This window comes from Macaca fascicularis, chromosome 11 (assembly GCF_037993035.2).
Source record: "Macaca fascicularis isolate 582-1 chromosome 11, T2T-MFA8v1.1".
Classification (NCBI taxonomy): Eukaryota; Metazoa; Chordata; class Mammalia; order Primates; family Cercopithecidae; genus Macaca; species Macaca fascicularis.
In genome coordinates, this window is record NC_088385.1 from 130,005,629 (window position 1) to 130,017,756 (window position 12,128).

Here is a 12,128-nt window from a genome sequence, read left to right on the forward strand (position 1 = left end):
CCCCAAGTGGCACACCACTGGTGCTCCGCAAAGGCTGGGTACATGAATAAACTTCCTGACCTCAGTCATGTTCACATTAATGAAAACTGCTGTCTGATGGCAAACATTTTAGCCCACTTTTTTTTTTTTTTTTTAAGAGACAGGGTCTCACTATGTCATCCAGGCTGGTCTCAAACTCGTGGGGCTCAAGAGATCCTCCCATCTCAGCCTTCGGAGAAGCTGGATATAAGGTGTGAGCCACCACACTCAGCGCTGATGACAATCATTAATTAGCACTATGTTCCTCTACTATCCTAGACACTGGGCTGCAGATATAAATATAACCTCGAGGTGCCATCAGTTAACCTTGGAGATAATAAAAGGTTTGATTTAAAAGAAGCATTAGTTATAACACTGCTTGAAATATAACAAATTATTCAAATATCCACTTTTCACATAAACCCTTTGACAAAGTATATTCTAGAGACAACAAAGCTAAGTCACCTCTCTACTTTCATTCTTTGCTTGGAAGAAATTCTACAAAGACCCTTCCTCTGCTTTTGTATCACTGGGTAAGACATCATTTCCAATGATGAAATTTGAAAACTCACATGGCTGGGGAAGGAAATAAACCAACGAGAACTCTTGTCTCAGCATGTTCTGAGCGCCAGTGATTACCTACGAGTGGCTGACACACGGTCTTCTAGATCACCTCCCACTGCGTACTTGGCATGAATAGCAACATTCTGCTACAAATACTGTAATCGAAGCCAAAGAGGCAACAAGGCTGGCATTCCTCAGCTCAAGAGCACAACCACTCTGCATACAACCGACCGGTGAGGGTCAAACAGTGCAGTCTACTTCTGGGTTCCTCTTCCAGCCAGTCTCTAACAGGATGTTAGGTCATCCAACTTGTTTCTCTCGTTTCTCCAATCCCTTCCATGGCACCTCTTTCCTTCTCCCAACCCACTAATAGCTCCTAGTGGCCTTTCAAACTTTTATATTCTTCTTGATTTCCACAAGCACTTGGAGGAGAGTGGCTCGAATTTCTATCTCCAAGCAGAGCATTCTCCCTGAGCTCCAGAACCACACTCCAACTGCTTGCGGGACAGAGCCCTGCCCATCCCTCATGCTCAGCCTAACCCGGCCTCAATGACTCCATCCTTCCTGCACCCCTACTGCCCCTCCCCTCCCCACTCACCAGAGCCCCATCTCCTACTCACTTCCACTTGAAGCCCGGTTATCACCACTCACTCAGCAGCACTCACCAGGCACATCCTGGGTGCCAGGCACTGTGCTGAGTGCCAAGGACAAAAAGACAAACATGACAAAATGCAGCACCCAAGCCAGTGGGAGACACAGGGAAGTGACTTACAAAATGTGTGTCAAATGCCACAGGAGAGGTATACAAAGAAGCTAAGGGACCACGTGCTTGTGACTGAGGTGGGAAAAGCACTTCAGAAGGTCAGCAAGAGAAGGGACATGAGAAAGGGAGTCTGGCCAGCTGGTCCGAATACCTCTCCCAGAGCCCTAGCTCAAATCCTAATTTCTTCCTAACCTCCACTTCCGAAGCCAACCTGGTCCTGCCACGTCAAGCCAACTCACGCTCTGCTGCCAGATTAACCTTCCTAAAGATCAGTTTCAGGCCGGGAGTAGTGGCTCATGCCTGTAACCCCAGCACTTTGGGAGGCCAAGGTGGGCGGATCACCTGAGGTCAGGAGTTCTAGACCAGCCTGACAAACGTGGAGAAATCCCGTCTCTATTAAAAATACAAAATTAGCCGGGCGTGGTGGCGCGTGCCTGTAATCCCAGCTACTCGGGAGGCTGAGGCAGGAGAATCGCTTGAACCTGGGAGGCAGAGGTTGCGGTGAGCCGAGATCGCGCCATTGCACTCCAGCCTGGACAACAAGAGTGAAACTCCGTCTCACAAAAAAAAAGAAAAAAACAAAAAAAGCAGTTTCACCTGACTGCTTCTCTGCTCCAAAATGGTCATGAAGCTCCCCGTTTCCTCCTAAATTAACCACCACGGGGCGCACACCCTGACACTCTCCCTCACCAGCCCTATTTCTTGTCATTTCTCTACACACAAGTACATGCCACCTGGCCAAAGTAGATGAGAACTCGCTCATTGGACAACCCGTCCCTGCTTTCCTGCCTCTGTGCCTGTGTCACTTCCTCCCAAGCCCCCCCATTTTTGTCCACCAAAGACCTACTCAGAGAAATAACTAATTCACGACAGTGGGCATGGGGAAGAGCACACTGAGGGCAGAGCACGAGGCGGGAGGTTCCACTGGTTGGCAGTGTTTACTTCCTCAGCTGGGTGGCAGGTACACAATGTTCCTTATTCTCTGTGTCCTCTGGTAGATATTATCCTATTTAATAATTTATTTTCTTAACGCTTACCTACCTATCAAAGTCTGTCTCTTGTTTTGTGGGGACGTAAGTTAGAAAACAAAGTCTGCCTCTTGCATCAGAAACATAATGCAGCCAGAGAGCTTTTTCATCTGAACTTCAATGTCATTTAGAATTCACATCTGGCTTTTTTTTTTTTTTTTTTTTTTGATAGTCTCACTCTATCATCCAGGCTGAAGTGCAGTGGCATGATCATGGCTCACCACAGCCTCAACCTCCCAGGCTCAGGCAATTCTCCCACCTTAGCCTCTGGAATATCTGGGACTACAGGTGTGTGTCACTACGCCTGGCTAATTTTTTTTTTTTTGGTAGATATGGAGTTTCGCCATATTGCCCAGATTGGTCTCAAACTACTGGGCTTAAGTAATCTTCCCACCTCGGCTTTCCAAAGTGCTAAGATTACATCCACTGCACCCAGCCTGGCCTTTTTCTTATTCTCTTTTTTAAAAAAACTGTGGTAAAATATACATAAAATTTTCCATCGTAACCATTTTTAAGAGAACAATTGACAGTTCAGCGGCACGGAGTACATTCACATTATTATGCCACCATCACCACCATCCTCCTCTAGAGCCCTTCATCTAACTGAAACTCCCTATTCCCTCTTGTATTGTAGACATCTCTGTATTTAGTTTATTCCCAAATTATAACCTAGGGATTATGTCCCACTTGTGTATCTATCCTTTACAATGCCCTGCACATGGAAGTGTACAACAGCTGTGGAACTGAAATGGAATCTTCCATTTGGGCATCAAGGAGACCACACCTTTCAGCTAACAATAATTATCTACCAAGTGTTCACTCTGTGCTAAGTACGGTATTAGGCAGCTTACATACTGATTTCATTTAATCTACTCAACAATGCTATGAAAAAGTTATTGTTATTTTCTCCTTAATTTCCAGTGAGGTAACTACAATTAAAAAGACTAAATACTTGTCAAAATGTCACACTGCTGGTATCAAAAGCCAGTTCTGACTCTGACCACTGTGGAATGCCACCCCCACTGCACTTTTAGCAAATGCACAAGAGCAACTAAATAAATTGATCAAATTTCATCTAAGCTAGTCTACATATTCTGAAAATTGCATCTTAAAAAAAAGGGAGCTGGCCTCTACTGAATGCTTCTTCTGTACCACTTCTGTTGTGACATTTAGCCTTACAAGTACCCTAAAAGGCAGGCATATTATCCTTCCTTTACAGTTGAGGAAACTGAAGCACAGGGTTTAAGTCACTTAAAGAAGGTCACACAACTCAGCTCCGTGCTTTCCATGAAATCTTGATGCTTCACTTACCGATAAACTGGCATACAACTGAATTTCAGTAGATATTCCTAGGCACAGTAAATTTTTTACTCACGTAAAAGGTCCATGGAAAAGATTTAAACGTAAAAGTTGAAGCCTGTATAGGTACATAATGATTATACAACATGGATAAAAAACTCCAGTAGTATTATACTTAGAGTGCAAATCTTAGCTTCTAAAACACAGTCTCACCAGGATTCAGAGTGTGTTCAGGAGCCGGTCTCTGGATTTAAAGCAAGGTCAATACGTTTCAATGAGCCATTATGATTCATGCAGTAGCTTTCAGCCCCACACACAAATCACACCCGAACACGCCTTAGGGAAACAGCTTCTTCCAGACCAGAGCTCTTTACTTTCTACAAAACAATCTGTCTTTCAGACCCTCAGCATTTTTTCACACAGGCATGGGCAGTTTCAAGCCATGGGAACAAAGATTCCCCAATTTGAATCTTTAGTGGAATCTTTAGTTAGCAGCAACCAATCAGCACTTCCTCAGAAAGCAGAGTGAAGAAGTGACTCAAGAGGTCCGGTTTAGTTGCCTAATCCCGTAAGCGACAGTTCCTTTTAAGGGTGTGCCCTGCAAGTCCAATGGGGTTAATGTGGGCAGATGAAGGCGCATTCCACTGCCATGTAAAAATAACTTTAAATAAAAATAAAATACATGCATATGAAACATCAGCCTGCAGCACAGGCAAGAGCATAAGATCATGAAGGATATACTACATTTAGGGAATTGCATAATGAACAGGAGGAACAGGAAGAGAGAAACTGACACACAGGCCCAGAAAATGAGACTGTAGCTCCGAAATCATGTTCACTACTTAAACTGCACTGAAACTCACACGCCACAATTAAAACAATGTAAGTGAAGCCTAATGAACAGCTGCACTTAAACCTAACAGCGAATGTTTTCAAAACCTAGCCACATTTTCCAGCCTCCACAAAATATCCCCTCAGGCTTAAAGAAGCCTTACTCTACAATTTAAAACACTTCCTTCTGCCAATTAGAAAAAAAAAAGAAATCCTTCAGTTCAGGTTAAGAGATTCTACGCTGTGAAAGGCCTGTTTTATTTACCATTTCATCCTATACCTACTCAAATACATACTCATTTTGACCACAGAAAGGTAAATGTTTGGATGGGCATGGTGACTCATGCCTGTAATCCCAGCACTTTGGGAAACCAAGGCAGTAGGATGGTTTAGGGCCAGGAATTCAAGAGGCAACATAACAAGACCCCATCTCTACAAAAAAACAAAAATAAAAAATTAGCTGGTGGCGGTGGGGTGCAGTGGCTCATGCCTGTAATTCTAGCACTCCAGGAGGCCGAGGTGGGCGGATAACCTGAGGTCAGGAGTTCAAAACCAGCCTGGCCAACATGCTGAAACCCTGTCTCTACTAAAAATACAAAAAAATTAGCAGGGAGTGCTGGCGGGAGCCTGTAATCCCAGCTATTCGGGAGGCTGAGGCAGGAGAATCGCTTGAACCCGGGAGGCAGAGGTTGCAGTGAGCTGCGATCACGCCACTGCACTCCAGCCTGGGTGACAGAGTGAGACTCTGTCTCCAAAATAAATAAATAAATAAATACACCTGGTGTCAGCGTGTATCAGTAGTTCTAGCTACTTGGGAGGCCGAGGCAGGGGGATCGCTTCAGCCTAACAGTTTCTAGCTGCAGTAAGTTATGATCTTGCCACTGCACTCCAGCCTGAGGAACAGAGTAAAACTGTCTTTTTTTTTTTTTTTTTTTTTGAGACGGAGTCTCGCGCTGTGTCACACAGGCTGGAGTGCAGTGGCGCGATCTCGGCTCACTGCAAGCTCCGCCTCCCAGGTTCACGCCATTTTCCTGCCTCAGCCTCCGAGTAGCTGGGACTACAGGCGCCCGCCACCACGCCCGGCTAGTTTTTTGTATTTTTAGTAGAAATGGGGTTTCACCATGTTAGCCAGGATGGTCTCGATCTCCTGACCTCGTGATCCGCCCGCCTCGGCCTCCCAAAGTGCTGGGATTACAGGCTTGAGCCACCGCGCCCGGCCAAAACTGTCTCTTAAAAAAAAATAATTAATTTTAAAAAAAGGAAAAGGGGCCGGGCGCGGTGGCTCAAGCCTGTAATCCCAGCACTTTGGGAGGCCGAGACGGGCGGATCACGAGGTCAGGAGATCGAGACCATTCTGGCTAACACGGTGAAACCCCGTCTCTACTAAAAAATACAAAAAACTAGCCGGGCGAGGTGGCAGGCGCCTTTAGTCCCAGCTACTCGGGAGGCTAAGGCAGGAGAATGGCGTGAACCCGGGAGGCGGAGCTTGCTGTGAGCTGAGATGCGGCCACTGCACTCCAGCCTGGGTGACAGAGCAAGACTCCGTCTCAAAAAAAAGAATTAAAAAAAAAAAAAAAAGGAAAAGGGGCCAGGCATGGTGGTTCACACGTGTAATCCCAGACTTTGGGAGGCCTAGGCAGATAGGCAGATGGGTCACTTGAGGCCAGAAGTTCAAGACCAGCCTGGCCAACATAGTTCAACCCTGTCTCTACTAAAAATACAAAAATTAGGCCAGGCACGGTGGCTCAAGCCTGTAATCCCAGCACTTTGGGAGGCCGAGACGGGTGGATCACGAGGTCAGGAGATCGAGACCATCCTGGCTAACACGGTGAAACCCCATCTCTACTAAAAAATACAAAAAACTAGCCGGGCGAGGTGGCGGGCGCCTGTAGTCCCAGCTACTCAGGAGGCTGAGGCAGGAGAATGGTGTAAACCCGGGAGGTGGAGCTTGCAGTGAGCTGAGATCCGGCCACTGCACCCCAGCCTGGGCAACAGAGCAAGACTCCGTCTCAAAAAAAAAAAAAAAAAAATTAGCTGGGTGTGATGGCACACACCTGTGAGCCCAGCTATGCAGGAGGCTGAGGCACAAGAATCACTTGAACCCAGAAGGTGGAAGTTACAGTGAGCCGAGATTGCACTACTGCACTCCAGCTGGGCAAAAGAGCAAGATCCTTTCTCAAAAAAACAAGGAAAAGGTAAATGTTGTTTAGGCTAATTGCAAATCATAATTTACTCAACATTCTTGAAATGGGATCCTAGTAACTTTGAGGATGATCTGGTATTAATGATTGTCAGTCTTCTTTCAGAAAGAGAGAACTATTAATACAAGTGATTAATTATTGCAATTACTTTTTATTGAGCCCTACTGATGGGCTGTGTTAAGTATTAACAGGCACTATCTCACCTGATCCTCACATTAACTCTATAAAATAGGTATTACTGTCGTCCTTTTCCAACAGATACTCAGGCAGGTGAAGTGACTTGCCTGCAATCACACAGCTGGGTAGCGGCCAAGTCCAGTCTGGAGTGTGTGATTCCAAAGCCAGAATGTTCTTTAACACGCCATCGCAAATGTTCCATTTGGTCAACAGTGGACAGTTCATAAAATATTTTCTTCTATTGTGTCTCACAATCACCCCCAACATAAGCCAATGCATAGCATTACCAGGTGAGTAAAGCTACCATGAACAAAAATTTTGGTTGTTCACATTACACCCATTCCCTGAGAAAGGCACCACACATGACCAGGACAACAGGATTGACAGTGATCCTCCCTAGGTGAGCTAAGATATTTTGGTTTTCAAGTTGTTTCCGTGTTTTAAAAGCACTACACCCAGAAAAGCAAACTACTGCTGAGTAATTTAACGTGAATTATGCAGGCTTATCAAGTGGAGTCACTCAGGCCCCCTCAATACTTCTCTTGGGTATAAGGGTATGAAGGTCACTTTTACTCAAAAAAAAAAAAAAAAAATCCTGCCAGATGAATTTACCTTTCTCTTTAAAAAATGAGCTTCAGGTTCTGAGGTAGAGGAAACAGGTGAGGTTGTCCCTAACAGCCTCCAAGTGAACAGAATGAACTTGATTCTTTCCACAATCTTCCCTCCACTAAATGCAGTTTATTTCTATTAACGTTCCACCAACAAAGCTACAGTACTCAGTTCTTACTGCAACGGAATAGTCACATATACCAAAATAACTTGTAGGCAGTGTTACACATTAGAAAAATATACCTATCATTTTATTATTAAACCAGAAAAACCCTGCTGACAATCAACAAAAGGTCTCCCAGCAACTGAAAAGCAGAGAAACTAAGCAAAGATTTTTTCTTTGGAGACATGAAACTCATTCAGCTAAGAAAGATGGATTTTGTCACTTATTCTTCTCCAAAATGGAAGGTGCCACATGGAGACCATAAACGCGGTAAATTGCATCTTGGAGCAACGTTATTATGTGCCAAGTTACAAAGCCCATGAATACAAGGGGTGTATTAATGGAAAGACTGATACCATCTTACTACAGTGGCCTCTCTGTAGCTCCGGACAATGATCTGTTGAGGGTTTTCCAGGGATTTTGAATGTGCAACCTCCATACAAGCTCTCTTTTAAGGGGGCTGGCTTGGTGCTGAACAATCCCTCTTCGGAAAGAAAGCCAAAAGCCCCCACACGGGCTCCTGGGTGAGAGGCTCAGCACGGTAGGTGTGGGAAGGCTCAGACTTCGGAGACAAAAAGGAGTGGTAGGTAGGCCAGGAAGAGCTGGGATTAGCCTGGGCCCACCTGCCTGGAGGAGAACCAGACCCATAAGATCAGACTTTCCGAGAATGAGTCCAAATTGGTTGAGAGAAAGGGAGCACACACTGCAAATCCGCAAGGATGAAGTCAGCTACCCCAGAGCAAGCCACACCTCAAGGTATGAAGGAAGATAACCAGAAACAGGAGCTGGCACATGCCTTCCAGGGGCTGGGCAGGGTCTGACTCTCAGAGGTGAGGGTTGGCAGCCAGCCCCAAACCCCCATTTTATCTTCTTCCTGAAACAGCTCCAGGAACCTTCCTTAGTCTCAGACACGTGGGACACAGTGGTACAAAGCCAGCCACAAGAAATTTCCCACCTTCCCTTCCTCGGTGGAGGGGGCAACCCTTAAAGAAAAATGTATCCTGTCGCCACCCTTAGGCCCATCCACGAACCCCCATAACTCTGCTGGGGCCACTTCAAAAGAAGTCAGACTCCAGGGGCACTCTTGGGACCCCTTAGATACAGGGAACCTTCAAACCTTACCCTGGCTATGGTATGACCATGGACTCCCGCCTCCAAACCCTGGGGACCCTCGCCCAGCCCTTAAAGCCCCTCAGAACCACCTCCCAGACTCAGCTACAGACCCTCGGCCACCCGAACCCATCTTGGAACCCTCAATCCTCTCCTAAGAGTCCTATTTGGCTAGTCCACTCAGTCCCCCAAAACCTACTCTGATCCCCTATAGCTCCCTCAGTCCCCCTGGATGCCCCCAACCTTTCCTCTCAAAGGAAACCCCTCAACCTCTACCAGATCTAGCTATTGGTTCCCCTCAATCACCCCCAATCCTCGCCTCCGACTCAGCCCCTATTACTCTCCCCTCTCCTCCTGCCAAACCAATCTCAGATCCCCCCAATTCCGTCCTCTCCCGCCTAGACCCAACAATAGCACTCTAGTCCCCAAATTCCCATTCCAGGCTCCCTAATCTCCATTTCAGACCCAGCCTTAGGTCCTCAGCCCCGCAAAACCTTGTCTCAGGACCCCCAATCGGCTCCCCAAGCCCCTTTTCAGGACCCTTTTTCCCGCCTCCGCCCTAGTCTCGGTCCCCTCAGTCCCTCAAACACCCTCTCAGGCCCCCTATTCCTGCCTAAGCACCAGTCGCGGTTCCCTGGCTCCCGAACCCCTCCCCAAGCGCCCCCATTTCTAACCCAGTCCCTCAACACGACCGGAGGCGCCGCGGTCGCCTCCGCCTCCGGCCACAGCTCGAGGAGCGAACCCCGCTCGAGGCCCCACAGACGCCGCCTTAAGCTCAGCACGGCTCACCTCCTCCATCTTCTGCACCATCTCCGTCAGCTGGTCCTCGTCCTCCAGCAGCTCGTTGAGCTGCACCAGCGACAGCCCGGCGAACCGGGCTTCGCTCCCAGCGCCCGCCATCCCCGCGTCTCGGCCGTCGCCACCACCGCTCCGGTCACCAGGCTCCACCGACCGGAAGCGCCGCCCTCAAGGGCCGCCCCCCGCGGGGGGGGCACGTGACGCCAGCCCTGGGTCGTGACGTCATCATTGTGCGGGCGGGCGGACGTGACGTAAGTGTCGCGGCTCGCGTGAAGTGGAATTATCAGGGACAGTCGGGACTTCTAAAGGGGGAGGAAGGGCCCTATGATTGGGCTGTGACGCGTGACCGCATTAATGACGTCACTGCGACTCAGGAGAGTGCGCCATGAGGTCATAAGAGCCTTTTTCCTCCAGGAAGAGAGATACTGTGATCCAGGGAAAACCTGCAGTGGGAAGGAAGTTACTGCAGCCTGTGAGCCCAGCCGGATGCAGGGAACCCAAAAGACGGATACTTAATGGGGAAACAACTTTAGTTGTCATTGGTTCCTTGGAATTGTGGAGCTGCCACGTCATTCATTTAACAAATATGTTTCGAGACCTACTCTGTACTGAGCATTGAGTATACAGTTCTGAATAAAGCAAAACGGACCCCTGCTTAAATGGAGCTAACAGAATGAAAGAGGACGCAAACAAAACAAATAAGTAAAATAATTAGGAGATCACAAATAAGGGAATGTGCACTGAAATAAGAGAATAAGAAGACCTTTAGGGTAGTAAGAGATGGCACTTGCAGTGAAGGTGGCGTCTAAGGAAATGTGAAGGATGAGAAGGGAAGAACCAGCCACCATTCCTGTAGGAAGCTCAAGGCAGCAAAACCAGCACGTGCAAAGGCCCTGAGACAGGACTAGCTTGGTGCATTCAGGAATGGACAGAAGGCCAGTAAGGCTGGAGCATGTGAGCAAGGACCCATTGAGTGGCCCTTTGCATCACCTCAGAGGAAGGTGCCCAGACATCCAGGTGGGCCAACCTGTGCTCTTTCAGAAACAACACGATTTAGGGTGCAGTCGCTCTCAGTCTCCTAGTTATCAGGAAGCCTCTTAAGATCCAGGAGCCCGGGAACTCATTATCCTACTTTGGAATCTGTCACAGTTCTAACTGGAAGAAACCTAAGGCTGAAGTTAACCATGACAGCCCCTAATTTTACACATAAGAAACTGAAGCCCTGGGAGGGAGAAGTTTTTTGGGCTTTTGCTTTGTTTCTGAAAATCAAGTAATTGGCAGGTCTCCTGGCTCCCAGTCTGGCATCCACAACGCTGGCATCATAACACACTGACCTCGTCGCATAACTCAGCCCTGAACACAGTCGAGGCATTCAGCAAATGCTTATCGGCAGACTTAGGGGCTTTGTGTATGAAGCTGATGCTTCTGCAACTCCATGGGTAAAACATAAGGTCTAGTGTTCTCCATCCATACGTTAGGCTGGGCTCTGCCGACCTCTTCTCTCCTTCCAGCCTGTTGTACTAAGGGCTCATGTTTGCAGAAAAATGATGACAGTTAACGGAACTATTGTTTTTAATTTTTTTTATTTTTTGAGACAGAGTCTTGCTCTGTCATCCAGGCTGGAGTACAGTGGTGTGCTCTCGGCTCACCTCAATCTCTGCCTCGTGGGTTCAAGTGATTCTCCTGCCTCAGCCTTCTGAGTAGCTGGGACTACAGGCTTGCGCCACCACGCCCAGCTAATTTTTGTGTTTTTAGTCAAAATGGGGTTTCACCATGTTGGCCAGGTTGGTCTTGAACTCCTGACCTCAAGTGATCCGCCCACCTCGGCCTCCCAAAGTGCTGGGATTACAGACCTGAGCCACTGGACCTGGCCAAAAGAACTGTTTCATATGATCTGTAAGCTAAAGGTTTTTGTTTGTTTGGTTTTGGTTTTGGTTTTGGTTTGGTTTTTTTGAGACGGAGTCTCGCTCTGTCGCCCAGGCTGGAGTGCAGTGGCGTGATCTCAGCTCACTGCAAGCTCTGCCTCCTGGGTTCACACCGTTCTCTTGCCTCAGCCTCCCGAGTAGCTGGGACTACAGGCACCCGCCACCCCACCCGGCTAATTTTTTGTATTTTTAGTAGAGATGGGGTTTCACCATGTTAGCCAGGATAGTCCCAATCTTCTGACCTTGTGATCCGCCCTCCCAAAAGTGCTGGGATTACAGGCTTGAGCCACCGCGGCCAGCCAAGCTAAAGGTTTTATTGAGCTCAAAAGGACACTCAGTAGTTTTCTTCCTTCTAACTTGTTATACTTGGTGAAGAAAGATGGCTCTGAGGAGGAAAGGACGGAAGTGGGAAGGAGATGTAGGAAGCTGGTGTTTCTTTTTTCCTTTTCCTCTAGCAGAAGCATAGACCTGTCAAATTGAGAATAGTAGCTCTATTTCTAGGAAATCCTCTCTACAAGGCTTAAGATGTCCAGGAATTTCTCATAGTCCCCACAGAAGGTAAGAATAAGGTTAGGGGTCAGAGCTCTCCAAAACTGGCTTCAGAATGGCATACCCATATACAGTGACCTCTAAAGGCACTAA

At 47.5% G+C, this 12,128-nt stretch overlaps 1 protein-coding gene across 2 annotated transcripts in view; it reads right to left on the reverse strand.

Moving 5' to 3' along the window:
• VPS37B (VPS37B subunit of ESCRT-I) overlaps positions 1–9,731 on the reverse strand; it is a 33,585-nt gene extending 23,854 nt beyond the window's left edge. For both annotated transcript variants that reach the window (XR_006690676.2, XM_005572519.4), the window contains exon 1: positions 9,553–9,731. Coding sequence is in view for 1 of the 2 variants with exons in the window: in XM_005572519.4 (XP_005572576.3) it covers positions 9,553–9,663 (111 nt within the window). In the remaining variant the exon portion in view is untranslated. The remainder of the gene's footprint in view (positions 1–9,552) is intronic.
• Between the last annotated feature and the right edge of the window lie 2,397 nt (positions 9,732–12,128).